The sequence below is a fragment of the Mrakia frigida genome, assembly GCF_051309035.1.
Source record: "Mrakia frigida strain ATCC 22029 unplaced genomic scaffold BDY24scaffold_17, whole genome shotgun sequence".
NCBI lineage: Eukaryota > Fungi > Basidiomycota > Tremellomycetes > Cystofilobasidiales > Mrakiaceae > Mrakia > Mrakia frigida.
This window is the reverse complement of record NW_027481264.1, coordinates 511,380-525,325: the sequence shown is the minus strand read 5'-3', so window position 1 is coordinate 525,325 and position 13,946 is coordinate 511,380. Positions and strand designations below refer to the sequence as shown.

At 55.1% G+C, this 13,946-nt stretch overlaps 7 protein-coding genes across 7 annotated transcripts; 3 read left to right on the top strand and 4 right to left on the bottom strand.

Annotated features, from left to right (window-relative positions):
• On the top strand, window positions 1–741 carry BDY24DRAFT_390736 (uncharacterized protein). The gene has a single exon (XM_076640712.1). It carries the CDS (start codon window positions 31–33, stop codon window positions 379–381), a length of 351 nt encoding a protein of 116 aa, XP_076496318.1. The 5' UTR covers window positions 1–30; the 3' UTR covers window positions 382–741.
• Window positions 742–1,267: 526 nt separating this feature from the next.
• Window positions 1,268–4,007, top strand: SFA1 (bifunctional alcohol dehydrogenase/S-(hydroxymethyl)glutathione dehydrogenase). The gene is made up of 16 exons (XM_076640711.1): window positions 1,268–1,415; window positions 1,541–1,556; window positions 1,642–1,735; window positions 1,898–1,915; window positions 2,058–2,122; window positions 2,202–2,212; window positions 2,284–2,322; window positions 2,421–2,451; window positions 2,543–2,676; window positions 2,759–2,874; window positions 2,949–2,980; window positions 3,065–3,315; window positions 3,390–3,500; window positions 3,579–3,654; window positions 3,739–3,757; window positions 3,842–4,007. Exons 1-16 carry the CDS (start codon window positions 1,395–1,397, stop codon window positions 3,948–3,950), a joined length of 1,143 nt encoding a protein of 380 aa, XP_076496317.1. The 5' UTR covers window positions 1,268–1,394; the 3' UTR covers window positions 3,951–4,007.
• On the bottom strand, window positions 3,789–5,787 carry BDY24DRAFT_74787 (uncharacterized protein). Its single transcript, XM_076645101.1, has 4 exons — window positions 5,486–5,787; window positions 5,079–5,395; window positions 4,761–4,998; window positions 3,789–4,608 (listed from the first exon to the last, which is right to left on the bottom strand). The coding sequence occupies exons 1-4, from the start codon at window positions 5,604–5,606 to the stop codon at window positions 4,160–4,162; spliced, it is 1,125 nt and encodes a 374-aa protein (XP_076496316.1). The 5' UTR covers window positions 5,607–5,787; the 3' UTR covers window positions 3,789–4,159.
• Window positions 5,788–6,411: 624 nt separating this feature from the next.
• Window positions 6,412–7,578, bottom strand: BDY24DRAFT_390728 (uncharacterized protein). Its single transcript, XM_076640710.1, has 3 exons — window positions 7,262–7,578; window positions 6,893–7,160; window positions 6,412–6,818 (listed from the first exon to the last, which is right to left on the bottom strand). The coding sequence occupies exons 1-3, from the start codon at window positions 7,517–7,519 to the stop codon at window positions 6,451–6,453; spliced, it is 894 nt and encodes a 297-aa protein (XP_076496315.1). The 5' UTR covers window positions 7,520–7,578; the 3' UTR covers window positions 6,412–6,450.
• A 1-nt stretch (window position 7,579) lies between these two features.
• On the top strand, window positions 7,580–9,548 carry BDY24DRAFT_441836 (uncharacterized protein). The gene is made up of 2 exons (XM_076644640.1): window positions 7,580–8,405; window positions 8,478–9,548. Exons 1-2 carry the CDS (start codon window positions 7,773–7,775, stop codon window positions 9,504–9,506), a joined length of 1,662 nt encoding a protein of 553 aa, XP_076496314.1. The 5' UTR covers window positions 7,580–7,772; the 3' UTR covers window positions 9,507–9,548.
• Window positions 9,549–9,927: 379 nt separating this feature from the next.
• BDY24DRAFT_370539 (lactonase family protein) lies at window positions 9,928–11,555 on the bottom strand (the record flags this gene model as incomplete). The annotated part of the gene is made up of 5 exons (XM_076638114.1): window positions 9,928–10,035; window positions 10,103–10,488; window positions 10,582–10,979; window positions 11,055–11,356; window positions 11,472–11,555. The coding sequence occupies 5 exons, from the start codon at window positions 11,553–11,555 to the stop codon at window positions 9,928–9,930; spliced, it is 1,278 nt and encodes a 425-aa protein (XP_076496313.1).
• A 133-nt stretch (window positions 11,556–11,688) lies between these two features.
• Window positions 11,689–13,875, bottom strand: BDY24DRAFT_74580 (ketopantoate reductase family protein). The gene is made up of 9 exons (XM_076645100.1): window positions 13,681–13,875; window positions 13,493–13,536; window positions 13,342–13,394; window positions 13,131–13,201; window positions 12,769–13,037; window positions 12,467–12,662; window positions 12,289–12,380; window positions 12,097–12,207; window positions 11,689–12,008 (listed from the first exon to the last, which is right to left on the bottom strand). Exons 1-9 carry the CDS (start codon window positions 13,709–13,711, stop codon window positions 11,823–11,825), a joined length of 1,053 nt encoding a protein of 350 aa, XP_076496312.1. The 5' UTR covers window positions 13,712–13,875; the 3' UTR covers window positions 11,689–11,822.
• Window positions 13,876–13,946: the final 71 nt, after the last annotated feature.

Here is a 13,946-nt window from a genome sequence, read left to right as displayed (position 1 = left end):
ACGACGAGGAGGAGGAGGAGGACGGAGGGGATGCGAGGTCGTCGCCTTCACCCAAAGGGAGGTCGAAACCTCTTTTGGAACCGCTCTCGCTTTCGAAGGGAGGAGGAGGAAGAACCAATCAACACCCACCACCGCCGAGACTCGAATTCCCTCCCAACCCTCCGCTCTCCCTCCCCAGCACCTCTTCTTCCCACCCTTCCGTCTCTTCCTCCCCCCTTCCTTCCTCCTCCCTTCAACACGACGACGAGGAGGAACCCCTCGGAGGTCTCCCGATGTTCTTTCCCTCCTCGACGCGAGAGAACCCCCAGCAGGTGTCAGACTCGGCGAGGAGGCTGCTCAAGAAGATGCTGGACCCGGATTCGAGGAGGAGAGGGACGATGAGAGCCGTGAGGGAGTGGGCGGAGAGGAGAGGGTGGAAAGCTCAGTGAGCGGTGAGCGATGAGGGAGGGGAGGGAAGGGAGAGGGTGTCGCGTCGCTTTCATCTTGTTTTCGGTCTAATCTTTCTCTCGTCCATCTCGCTTTTCGTTCACGTCTTCGTTCACGTTTCGGTTTACCCTTGTTTTGTTTGTGATCTTTGCCTCCCTTCCTTTCTGTTCATCTCCCGATCTACCTACAAACCGTCGTGTCTCTCTGATCTCCCTTCCTTTCCTCCATGTTTCCTCAACCCGCTTTGTTGTGCTTTCACCTTGCTTACCCGACCCTATGCCCGTTTAAGTAGAAGATATATGTTTTCTGAAATGGTCGTCGACGTGGGGAAGGGAAGGTGAGAGAGAAAGGATGCGACGCGTCTCGTCGTCGTCTTCTTCCAAAGGCACAGAGAGAGAGACCATGATGGCTATTTCAAAAAAGAAAATCCGAACAGGGGGTGTAGAGAGCATGTATGCACAACTCTGGAAGAAAAGTTGACCGAGGGAAGGGAAAGAAGGCGTAGACGCGTCGTGAATCCAAGAGACCTCGAGAGACGAACGACCGGGCTCCTCTGAAGTTCCAGCAACGACTTTTTGTACAGAGAGGTCGTCCTGCATGCTGTGGTTTATCTTCTAGATGGCGCTGAGGTCCGAAGAGATCCAGGAAGGCCCGAGGGGAGACGAAAGAAGGACGCGTCGAACCTACAGACGACGCCTCTCCCGCTCCTCCATCACCGCTGACCAGCGCGCAATCACCTCTCTGTCTGTCTCTCTCTCTCTGTGTCATGCTCCAAGCAAAGTCTGGCCAGACCGATAAACCGTGAGAAATCATGATCCTTGATTGGTCCTTCTCGCCGACGCCTCTTTTGGGCAGGAAGAGCTCACCTCCACCTTTCTTCCCTTTCTTTTTGAAAGCCCTTCACTTTCGCCCCCCAACCACCACCACCCACCCAACCCCCATCCTAATCCACTCTTTTCTCTTCTACTATGTCTGATACTCAAGGAAAGGTTCGTGGCAGGACGAGGATCGATGAGAAGCCGTCATCTCTCTCTCTCTTCGCAAAGCTCACCTTCCTCCTTCCCTTCCCTTCTCTTTCCTTGCTTCGCTGGCGTTGCGGTTTCGATTTGGATAGGTCATCACCTGCAAAGGTACATACTTTCCTCTTCTCCTACTCTACTGTGTCCTTCGATCAAGCCGACCGAAGTTTTTCGTTGCTGCTGAATCTTTCCAAAGCCGCCATCGCCTGGAAAGCGGCTGCTCCCCTCGTCGTTGAGGACATCGAGGTCTCCCCTCCCAAGGCTCACGAGGTCCGAATCAAGATCGAGTAGTACGTATCTGTATCTTTCGTTCTGTTCGTTGAAAGCTCATGGGGCTGGTTAGCTGACCAGCGATCACCTTTGCACTTTCCTCCTCCCCTCCCGCCCCCCTCGTCCCCTTCCTTCGTCCCCTCACTCCCTCAACTGCTATCTACTGCTCAAACCTTCCGTAGTAGCGGAGTTTGTCACACGTCAGTATACATCTACACGCCTTCTGGGATACGGGAGGGAGTCAGGGAGGAGTGGGCGAAGGAACGAGCTCGATCCGTCGGAGCAGCGTCGAGATCGGCTTCAAGCTTACCCTCGTCTTTGTATTACTGTTCGGGCTCTCAGTGATGCCTTCACCCTTTCCGGAAACGATCCCGAGGGAGCTTTCCCTGCGATCTTGGGTCACGAAGGTCAGTAGAGCGAACGGGAAGGAGGGGTTGAGAGCGAGGGCTGATCGCGTTTCGAATTCGTCGTCTTTGTTGGGATCAGGTGGAGGAGTTGTGAGTCTGGACATACTGGAAGCGATCGAAGGGAAGGCTGGAGTTGATCTGTTTATGCGTTCGATCTATAGGTCGAGTCCGTCGGAGAGGGAGTCACCAACGTCGCTGTCGTACGTTTCCTTCGTTTTCCCTTCTTCGCTTCCTCGGTCTGTTCCCTCGACGCTGACCAGACCCATGTGCTTGATTTCTTGATATGTCGTTACAACAGGGAGACCACGTCATTCCTCTTTACACTGCTGGTCCGTCCAAAAAATCCTTGAGGGAGCCTCGACCTTCCTTCGTTCGTGCGCTGACCGTCGCGTCCCTTCCCTCCCTTTCGAACCAAAACAGAGTGCAAGGAGTGCAAGTTCTGCAAGTCTGGGAAGACCAACCTTTGTGGAGCTGTCCGAGCTACTCAGGGTAAGGGTGTGATGCCCGACGGAACCAGCAGGTTCAAGTGCAAGGGAAAGGACATCTTCCATTTCGTGAGTCGCCTTCTTTTCGCTTCGTCCCTTTAGAGGAAATTCCAAGACTGACTAGACCTGTTCTTGTCGGTTGGGATGGTAGATGGGATGCTCCACTTTCTCTCAGTACACTGTCGTCGCGGATGTTTCGGTCGTCAAGATCAACGAGAAGGCTCCTCTTGAGAAGGCCTGTCTTTTGGGTTGTGGAATCACTACTGGGTCAGTTTTCGCCCACTTTTGCGTCGTCGTCACCGCATCTCTGACTTGATGCTCTCCTCGAATCGTCTTTGCAGCTACGGAGCTGCTACCAAGACTCCCGGAATCGGTTCGTTTCGAATCTTCGACGCGTCTCCTCCCCTCCTTCGTTCTCCTTTTACTCACCTCTTTCTTTCGCCCATTCGTCTCACAGAGAACTCTACCGTCGCCGTCTTCGGAGCCGGATGCGTCGGTCTCGCTCTCCTTCAAGGAGCTCAGGCCAAGAAGTCTTCCCGAATCATCTCCATCGACACCAACCCTGCGAAGAAGGAGGTCGCCCTCAAGTTCGGAGCCACCGAGTTCATCAACCCTCTCACCGACGTTCCCGAGGGAAAGACCATCGCCGAGTACCTTGTCGACATCACCGACGGAGGACTCGACTTCACTTTCGATGCTACTGGAAACGTTCGTCTTTCCTTCTCTTCGTCAACGCGTGTCGATCCTCTCGTTTGCTGACATCTCTTCCTTCGCTACGACAGGTCAACGTCATGCGATCTGCTCTCGAGGCCTGCCACAAGGGTTGGGGAGTCTCGACCGTCATCGGAGTCGCTCCCGCTGGTGCTGAGATTTCGACGCGACCTTTCCAGCTTGTTCGTGCCGTCGCTCTCCTTCTTCCTCTCGAGTCACCTCGCTGACGTTTTTCTTCTTCTTCTTTGTTTTGTCCGCAGGTCACCGGTCGAGTCTGGAGGGGATCAGCATTCGGGGGAGTCAAGGGACGAACTGAGATCCCTGGTATCGTTGAGGGTGAGTCTCGTTCTTCTTCTCTTTCTCGTCGTGTTCCTCTCTCTCTCTTCCACTGACTCCCTGCTCCTTTTTTCTCTGTCCCAGACTACCTGAACGGAACTCTGTTCGTTCTTTTTTCCCTCTCCCTCTCACTGCACAACGAAAGAAGCTGACCTCCCGTCCTTTCCTCTCCTCTTCTTCTCGTCAGCTGGGTCGATGAGTTCGTCTCCCACCACCGAACCCTCGCGGAGATCAACGAGGGATTCGAGGACATGCACAGTGGATCGTGCATCCGATGTGTTCTCGACCTCGCTTAGGTTTTAGCTAGGGTGGTTGATGAGAGGAGGAAGATGAATGAACGTTCGTAACGAAAATCGAATCGAAGGGCGCGTCTCTGTTCGTACAGCGAAACGGGGGTCCTAGATCGACGAAGAGGGAAAAGCAGATCCAATGCTAAGCAACACCTAATATATTAAATCGAGCAAGCTGAACTGATAGACCAAAACAGGACAAAATCGAACCGAGATCAATTAACCTCCCTCGAACCCTTCCCTCCACCACCTCTCCCTCTCTTCCCAACCCCTCCGCCACCACCTCCACCACCACCCCTCCCTCCTCTCCCTCCTCTCATCTCACTACCACCTCTCCCTCCTCCTCTTCCTCCTCCTCTCCCTCCTCTCCCACTCGGCATCGCAGGTCTCAACCTCCCACTGTCCCACATCGCCTTCGAAGCAGCCTCCTCCGCTGAAACTTCTCCCATCCCTCGTCCGCTAGAATTAAAAGCTCCAACGGTGATGTGGGAGATCCAGAGGTTCGCAGAAGGGTCGAAGGAGGAGAGGAAGGTGACGTGTTCGTTCCGAGCCGAGGCGGCTCGTTGGACTCGGAGGCGAAAGGTTGGGGAGGAGGAGGAGGGACCGGTTGGAAGGGGACGGGAGGAGGAGGAGGAGGCTTTAGGGTTGGGGTTGGATGGGATGGCTGTGAGAGACCGGTCGGTTGGGAAGAAGGAAAGGGAAAAAGGAAAGGGGTCAGCGCTGCGACGCGTCGGTTTCCAAAACATTCCATCTCGCCCAACGAGATCCAGCGAGCTAGCTTCGGGGAAGAGGATCAATACCAGAGAGGAAACTCACCAGTCTTGGCCGACCTTTCAGCCTTCACCTGATCGAACAACACTCTGAAAGCCTGCTCGATCCATCGCACGACCGCTTCGATTCCAACATCCTTCTTTGCTCCTTCAACGAGAGCGAGCATCACGTCTCGTAACTGGGAAGAAGAGATCGGGGCGCGAGTACGAAGCTTTTCTGGGATACCGAGGTCCCTGGCGAGGCGAGAGAGTCGATCGGCTCCGAGGGTTTGAGCAACGAGGGCCTGAGGGGTTCAACAAAAAGAGGGGAAGAGATCAGCTTGAAAGAAAGATCGTGGTCGATGTCGTTCAAACTGCAGCGCACCGTTCTTAGATAGTCTTGGAGATCGGGATACCACTGCTGAGAGATCGAGGTCAAAGCGAGGGACAGGAACGACGTCGGCGTGCCTCCTTCGACAAGCAAGGAAGCGTAGTTGTTGTTGCTGCTGACCGACCGATGACTGAGAGCCTTGTTGAGAGTAATGGGACTGACCCAAGAGAGTAGGGATTGGAGGAGTTGAGGGCCGAGAGAGGGAGGGTTGAACAGGGGAAGAGGGGAGGCAGGAGCTCGAGGAGGAGGAGGTTCGTCGTCTTCGTCGTCGTCGTCTTCGGGTTCGGGTTCGGATTCTACAGGAGGGCGAGCTGCGACCAAAGAAAAGTTAAAAGGGAAAGAGGGAAAAGGTCAGCATCTCGATTGGTCCGAAGTGAGAAAGGGCGGGAAAAGAGACTCACCGACCCCATTCCCAAGTCGACCCAGAATCGCTTCTCCGTGACTCTCCACCGCCTTCTCAATCAGCACAGAAATCATCAGCCGTCCCAAAAACATAACGGCATCGAATCCCGGAAGATCCATCTCGACCGCTCGAAAGACAGCGAGGAGAAGAACGCTTTGCGACGCGTCGTCCCGAGGAGCCTGCCCTCCAAACCCGGAATGGAGAGCGAGATCGAGGGAGACGGCGATGTCCTGGAGGGAGGTTTTCTTCAAGGCGGCTTGGGTGATAAGCTTTCGAATCGAACCAAAGCCAAAAAGAGGGTCAGGTTGGAAGCTCGGGGACGAAAGAAAAGAAGGAAAGGACGACGGAGACTCACATTCCTCGCCTTGGGTGTTTCACTCGGGAAAGCAGCAGCGGAGATCCTATTGAGTATCCTCTGGGCAAAGGCACGTCCCGCCGGAGCGAGGGTTTGAGGTTCGAGGGCGAGAGTGGTGATGGACTCCGTGCTGAGTCGGAAGACGACGTCGAAGTTCCTCTGCTCGCTCGAGACCGTCGACAGATCAATCGCTGCGAACAAAAGCCAAACCTGACCAGGACAGTCAGCTGACCAAGATTTCTACCGCCACCTCCATCGTCACTCTCCGAAGAAGCAAGCATCGAAAGAGACTCACGTTCATCGTCCGCCATCTCGACCTCTCCATGATTCAATGCGTCCCCAGCCCCAGCACCCCCCAACTCCTCAAATATCTCTCTCACACACTCCCCCATCACCTCGATCAACCAACCCCCGGTCCTATCCTCTCCAAAAACCCTCCTCATCCCTCCCACCAACGAAAAGAACAGCAGATCCGCTCGTTTGTCGAGGAAAGCTTCGGGAGCTCCTCGACCTCGGGCTTGCCAGTCCAGCCGCCAGCCTTTGGCGAGAGGGAGGATCGTCGGAGTGGAGACGGAAGCGTCGATGAGGAGCTGCAAAGCGAAAGAGGGTCAGGGTGGGGTTTGTGTTGTGAGGGACAAGGGAGGGAAAGAGAGCGGGAGAGAGAGACCAACCTCGATTCGTTCCGGATCAAGTTGAACGGGCGCGTTCCTCAGGAGGATGGTATGAACGACGGATCTGAGGAAGGCGAGACCTGAGGGAACAAGGAGATCGAGGTTGTCGGTTGGGTTGGTGGAAGGGTGGGTGAAGATAGTGTTGCGTTCGTGAGGAGGGAGGGATTGGATCGCGTCGCGGACGAGAGTGAAGGTCGTCGTTGGCGGAGGAGGTTGCTGTGGGGGTTCTTCGACAGGTTGAGGTTGTAGAGGAATGAGAGGGGTAGGAGGGGATAGATGAGCGGATGGTGGAGTAGGTGGTCTAGCTGCTTCGGCTACAAAAAGAGAGGTCAGCGAACGAGAATAGAGAAGGAGGGCTGTCAGAGGAGGTCGAGCTCACCAATGCTCTTCAGCCTCAGCTTCTCCTCCTTCTCCTCCACCTTCCTCACACTCTCTTCAAACGGCTCATCCAGCACCACCCTCAACCACTGAACCGCCTCCCCATCCCCCAAGTGGGTGCTGATCCCTCCTGCGACGGCCAGAAGCAGAGACTCGAGCTTCTCCGTCGACTCGTCAAAAGGACCTTGATCTCGAGCTCGTTCGTCCAGAGCCCATGTGAAGGAGAGTTCTCGAAGGCGAGAATGACGGAGAGAGAGGTCTACTACGGTCTGGTGAAGGAACGACGGACGGGACGAAGGGGTCAGGACGAGGCTGGAGGGAAGGAAGAGATGGGATTGTTGAGCTTCGTTTCTCTCTTTGTGAGACTGACCTTTCGTTGCCCCACCGACCAATCTGAGAACTTTTCCTTCGAGATGGTCTCCGCTGCAAAAATAAGAACCTCGATCCCTTTCTTTACGAGATCGGAATGGTTGAAGGAGGGGTTGGTGGATGGGAAAGTGAAGACGAGGTCGACGAGGGAAGGAGGGAGGGAATGGAGTTGATTGACGAGGAAGGGACCGCCGAGGAAGGAAGTAGGTTGTCTCCGATTCGGACGAGGGTGGGAGAGACTTGAGGTCGAAGAGGCCATGGGATGGATGTGTTTGGGTAGACCTCGAAGGCCTCGGTGGTGGTCGTCAGGAGGGAGGAAGAGGTCGAGGAGATTGATTTCGTGAGCTCGATGTTGATTGAGCTCTTTCAAGTTGGGTGCGTCCTTCTTCGGGTCCCTTTTCAACGGTCAACATGTCAATCTGGGAAGATATTACCTTCAAAGAGTCGAGCGGACTCTTCGACTCGCTTCCAGCCCCTCGATCTGGAGGAACCAAGCGCACTCGCCTTTGAGGATGCAGGCAGGCAAGGTCGACCTCCTTCGCTCCGTCGATCCTGCCGTCCTTCCTTCTCAACCTTCAAGCTCAACAGGATCGATTGCAGTCCCAACTGTTCATCTCTCAGCTCCTCATCCTCGGATGAATCAACATCTACGCTCAGGAACTCGTTTGATCGATTCAACATTCCGATCTCGACCGTTCGTTCAATCGGTGCCTGGCAGCAAGCCTCTCCCGCCCTCTCTCTTCCCTCCTCGCTCCTTCTTCTCTCGCTCTCCTTTCACCCAACATCACCACATTCCTTCGCTTTCACTCCACCGCATGCTTCTTTCCCCTTCCCAATACGTCCAACCACCCGTGTCACCAAAATGGGCCTGGGTGCCTCTCTCGTCAGGCGGAAAGAAGCTCGTCTTCCCTCCTTTCCCTCCTGGTCATTCAAGCAACCGCCACCCTGCCCCTGCCATCTATACCTGGTCTCTCCTCGACCCGTCTCCTTCCGTCACGGAGGAAGAGCCATCTGAACCGTCGTTCATCGAGGATCTTCTGAAAACTAGAGCTCTCAAGGCTACCGCTGGACCAGCTCCTCCTCCTCCTCCTCCTGGGTTCTCGACGGTCCCGTTCTTGATTCCTGGGCTTGCCATGGATATCAAGGTGGGTTTCTTTCGTCTCTTCTGTTACCTCGAGCTCAAGCTGACTCCCAGTCTCTCTTTTGAAACCCTTTAGGACCTCATTGTTCTACCTCGAGCCATCCAGATCATCGACACTCTCCTCGAACAACAAGGCGACGAAACCCAACCTCGCCCTCCCTTCCTTCCTTCAACGACCCTCTTCCTCCAACTCCTCCGACTTCAACTCTCCCTCTCCCCTACCACCTTTTCCTCGAACGAATCCTCCTTCTTGGAAGACAGAGAAGGAGTCCTCCCTCGAGCGGCAACCCACCGAGTCGTCAACCTCCTCGTCTCGATTCACACCCTGTTCGTCCTCCGAACCGGTTCGGAACGGCTCTACGGAGAGATGACATACCTGGAGGAACTGGTTGAAGGGTTGGTGAAGGAGTTGGGAGGACTAGGAGAGAGTGGTGAGCTTTGGTTCGTGGACGAATGGGAATGGGAGGAGGTCAACAACAACGAGCTCGAGTCCGACGACGTTCAATCCGACCACCTTCGTCCTCATCCTTCCACTCTCCTTCCCAACCCATGGTTTCCCACTATCACCGCGACTACTCCCCCTCTCACACCCTCCACGGCCTCCTCCTCCTCCTCCTTCACCGATGACGGCTCGGAATCAAACGGTCTCCTCCCGTCCACCCCCTCCGACGGCTCCTTCGCTTCTCTCCGTTCCTCCCCCTCTCCCTCATACCCACCCACTACCACCCCACCCCTCCCTCCCTCCATCCGATCAATCCTCACCGAATCCATCCTCCTTCTCGACACCCACCTCCGCCAGTTCCTCTCTCCGATCGACCCGCTCCCCGTTCAAGCCATCCTCCCAACCCGCATCCTCATCTCAACCTCCTTCTTGCTCTACCTTCTCTCTACTTCCCACACCCATCTGTCTACAGCCCTGACGGTTATAGCTCAGCTCTGGGAGGTCGCTTCCCAAAGAGGAGGGGAACCTTTGGCGTTTGGCCCGACGGGAAGCTGTGGGAGGGCGAGCGAGGAGAGTTGGAGGAGGATGGAGTATGTGCTGAGGGTGAGGGATAGGGCGTTGGAGGTTGCTGGTGGTGGTGAGGAGGGGAGAGGGAGGGGTTGAGAGAGAATTTGCGAGAGGGAGGGAGGGAGGGAAAGGGAGAGGTGAGAGGGGTTGTTGTTTTGTTTTTGTTTTCGTTTTTGCTGTCGTGGTGCTCGTTGCTTTCTTTGCTTGGGACTTTTGTTGACCTTGTTGGCTTTTATTTATACTATGTACGATGTATCTTTTGGGGGGAGGGAGAGAAAAGCTTCGGTGAGAAGGAGAGGGACGGGGGGGTCGCGTCGGGTCACGTCGGTTTGGGCCTCTTCTTTTCGCTCTTTCGCATGCTGGCTCTCGACCCGTGGCTGTCGAAGGACGTCAATGCATCTAATCCAGAGTCCGAACAAGCTGGGTGTGAATACCTCGGCACTGAGTAATGAAAAGGGAAGAAGAGGCAGAGAATGTCCTTCGAAGACGTCGACACGTCGTCCCTCCTTGACTGCCTCTAAATGAAAAGAACGTGCGTTGGGCTCTCGAGCTGAATCTGATCCTGAACGACCTCGATCCAAGTCCCGTTCGTCGTCTGTCCAAAGACTGAGACCCAGCCGTCGGTCTACAAAAGAACGAAGAAAACGGTCAATTCCTCTCTCTTTTCTCATTCTTTGTCGTCAAGAACTCACCTGCCCAGCAGCAACCACCCACTTCCCATCCTCCGTAGCACCAACCGCTCTGAACTCCTTCCCCTGTCGAGGGAAAGCGAACTGCTTCAACTCGATTCCTCCGTCCTCCTTCAGATCGAAGAAAGCCAACGCGTCCGAAGGACGGTCGACGATACGGCGTGTTGACGCGACGATGGTTTTGAGAGGGAGGGTGTTGATGAGGAGAAGCTCGGCGGAGGCGGCGGTAGTGTTTTGAGGGAGGGGGTTCAGAGCGGGAGGGGGGAGGACGGAGGTTTTGGAGACGAGGGTGGTAGGTTGGGTGCTGGAGTTGGAGGAGGCGTTGAAAGAGGGGATTTGGGAGTGGGTGAGAACGGGGAAGAGCTCGTTGAGGACGTAGATGTTGGTGGCTGGATTGAGGGGGGAATTGATCGGAAAAGGGAACGACGGTGAGCAGATTGTACGGAGGGGAAGAAGAGGACGACGCGTCGGAAGATACTCACTGTCGTTCGAAACCAAAGCGTGTCGAGGTCCTCCTCCTTCATCGCCAGTCAACTCAAGACCAACGACTAGCTCCCAAGTCAACGAAGCTCCCTCTCCAACCAGCTTCAGCTTCCAGATCTTGTCCTGACCGAGATCGTTGACGAGGAACTCTCGATCCGATCCGACCTCGATGAGCTGATGAGGATGGGAGGCTTCTTGCCGAGTGACGTCTCGAAGAGGAGTGGTGGTGGGAACGAAGGGGAAGGTGTAGAGGTAGGGAGACGTGCCGTCGGAAGTCGCGTTGACAGTTGAGTTGAGGAAGAGTCCGTTGGAATCGAGAGGAATGGCGATAGCAGATCCACTGCCGTAGTTGGCAGCGAGGAGAGTTGATCCATCCTTGGATACGACGGCATGAGCACTGTAGAGCGGAAGCAAAAGAGGGCAGAAGGTCAGTGGCTGAGTTCGAGAGGGGAGAGGGAGGAGGGCGACGAACGGGAATGAGCCTCCCGTCGAAGTCTCGCCCAACACCTCCAATTTCTTCCCACCCTCACTCAATCTCCCAACGATCACCGATCCGTTGGTGTTCTCCTGAGCGGCGTAAACGATGTTCTCCAAAGTAGGGTGAAGGAAGACCCAGGACGGGTTGAGCCCAGCTGTCAAGGAAAATCCTCGAACGAGTTTCCCGTCACCAGCTTCGACCGTCGTAGGAGGAGTGAAGTCGAGAGTGAAGATGGAAGAGGTGTAGGATCCCAGCAGGATGGTGATGCTTCCGTTCGAGGAAGAGTTCCCAGTGGACTGAAGGAAAGAGGGCAAGGAAGGAGGAGGTGTGAGCTTTGGAGGAAAAAGTCGAAAGATCGGCGAGAGATGACGACCGAGGTGGGCTGAAAAGAGAGAGAAGGAAAGAACTCACGATGGTGGTGGTGTTGGCAGTAGGAGCAGCTGAAGCCGTTGCGGCGAGGAGAGCAGCAGCAAGAAGCGAGGGCTTGAAGAGCATGGTGGTTGGCGGTTGATGGGGAAGAAAAGATGAAGAAGATGCTGCCTTATTTGGACGACCAGTGAAAAGCGATCAGTACTTTTGGGGGTGATTACGAGCGAATGGAGCTATCTGGTGTGATATCCTGTTTCTCGTCTTTCAAGGCTAAATGTAGGGATCTAATAAGTGGGGAATGGGGGAGGACTGGTCGGGGAGAGCGGGGAGAGGGCAGACGCGTCGGCGCTCATTTCTCGAACAGCCTCGCGAAGCAGTTCAGATACACGTACATCAATCCGCGTAACCATCAACCTGAACCTTCTGGATTACTCGCATCAGACCGTAGACCAGCCGAAGGATGGTCATCTGCTCGTCCGTTCGTCCAACCCGTCGTCCCATTCGCAAGATTGATCCGATGGTGACCTCGATCTCTATCGGGCGTCCAGTCTCGAGGTCGACGAGAGCCGATGGCTTGTGCTGTTGTGAAGAAAGAGAAGAAAGAGGAGGCGAGTCAGCAAGAGGAATTTGCGACGCGTTTCAAGAGGAGCTCGGAGCCGAGACGAACCTTTCCTCCGACCTTGGTTCGGAAATCGATAGTTCCCTGGTAGATGACCTTTCCAAAGTTGGGAGGGAGAGGAAGAGAGGCTGCTCGACCGATAGCTTCGACCTCGTTGCACTGTGCGAAGAAGAAAGAGAGGAGGGAGTCAGCGACGCGTCGAACGAGACTCGTCGAAGCTCAGACGGCGGAAGGACTCACGAATTCTAGAACCGAAGGCCCAACGAACTCGAGAGCAGGCAAGAAATCGATCAAGGGAGCTCGGACGAGGCAGGCGAGGGAAGCCCAGCAGCCTGAGTTCAAGGCCGAAGGAGAAACAAGTCAGCGCTCTCCCTCCGACATCCTCTCGGTCGTCGACACCCCTTCTCCTCGGACTCACAGTTCCAGACAACCTTCTTGAATCGAACGAGCTCCATGTCTTCCTCGAGCTTGATTCCTCCCTCTCCAGCCTTGACGATTTCGGCGAACTGGTTCAGAGCAGCGGTCTGGACGTCCGTAGGCTTGGGAAGAGGAGTATCTAAGGTCCTTCCTTCGGATGGAGGGTGGTAGACTCCAATCTCAAGTCGTTCGGTGTTCTAGGAAAGAAGAGAGGGGGGCAAGCTCGTCAACATCTCGTGTCTCTCTCCTCTCCTCTCCTCTCCTCTCCTTCCTTCGCCGCGGACGAGATGAAGAGCAACTGACCTCGAATCGAACTTCGTCCCTGTTACCGACGAGATTGGTTGAGATGTAGCATACCGAGGTGAGGATAGTCGCATCGATAGCTCGAGTAGCAGCGTAGATTCCCTCCTCAATGCCCAATCCGTTCTGAATGAGGACGAACGTCTTGCTCTTTCCGGCCTTGATGATGGGCTCGAGCATGGCTTCCGTGGGAAGAATGTCGGGGAGAGACTTGGTGGTGATGATGACGAAAGTGTAGGCAGTGTCGGCAGCTTCCTCGACGGACCGGACGACTGGAAGAGAGGGCGGGAAGAGGAGGGAGGAGAACGGGAGGGTGAGCTTCGACTTTTGAGCTCGCTGATGCGAGAAGTGAGTGCGGAACTTACGTCGGTGGGGCTTGTAGCCTTCAATGATCTTGGGAGTAAATTTATCGCTATCGATCCTGATTCCGTTCTTGCTGAAAACACGAAGGCGGTGAGGGGAGGGAGGAAAAGGAGGTGAGCTCGAGGTTCCTTCCATGGTCAACTCCTCCCTCTCTTCCCTTCTTCCTCTTGTTGAAAGATAATCATGGATGGAGGGTGAGAAAAGGTCACTTACGAGATGAGATCAAAGTTTCCTCGAGCAACAGCGGTGACTCGAGCTTTGCCGCTCTGAGGGAAAGGAAGGGAGGAGAACGGGGAAGCTCGTCAAGACCTATCTCTTCCTCGTTGCCGCCCTCTCAGATGGAAGCTGAAACAGGTGAACTCACCTTCTCGAGAAGATAAGAGTACACGACGCCGACGGCTCCGAAACCTGTGGAGAACGCGAAGGGGAGAGAAGATGGGAATCAGCGAGACGAGATGGATGGGTCGAATCGGAGGAGGTCGAGCTCGAGTTCAAACAAGATCTGGGAGCTCAAGTTCAGAGCGGTGAGGATAGCTGGAGAGGCTGACTTACCGAGGAGGAGGATATCTACTGGCTCTGACATTCTGAAGTTGAAGAGTTGGGTTCAAAGGGAAGGAAGGGGTTGGGGGGAAAGGAGGGAAGAGGAGGAAGGGAAAGGTCAAATCGATGGCGCTCCTTTCTTCCCCTCGCAGAAGGCCGTCCGATCAAGCCGGACTGAGATCAAAATCTTCAGCGGCTGAAGGTGCACGTAGAGATATGTCAGATGTTGAACGAGAATGCCTGCGATAGGGTTGGGTATCTGAGCATCAAAACGCGAG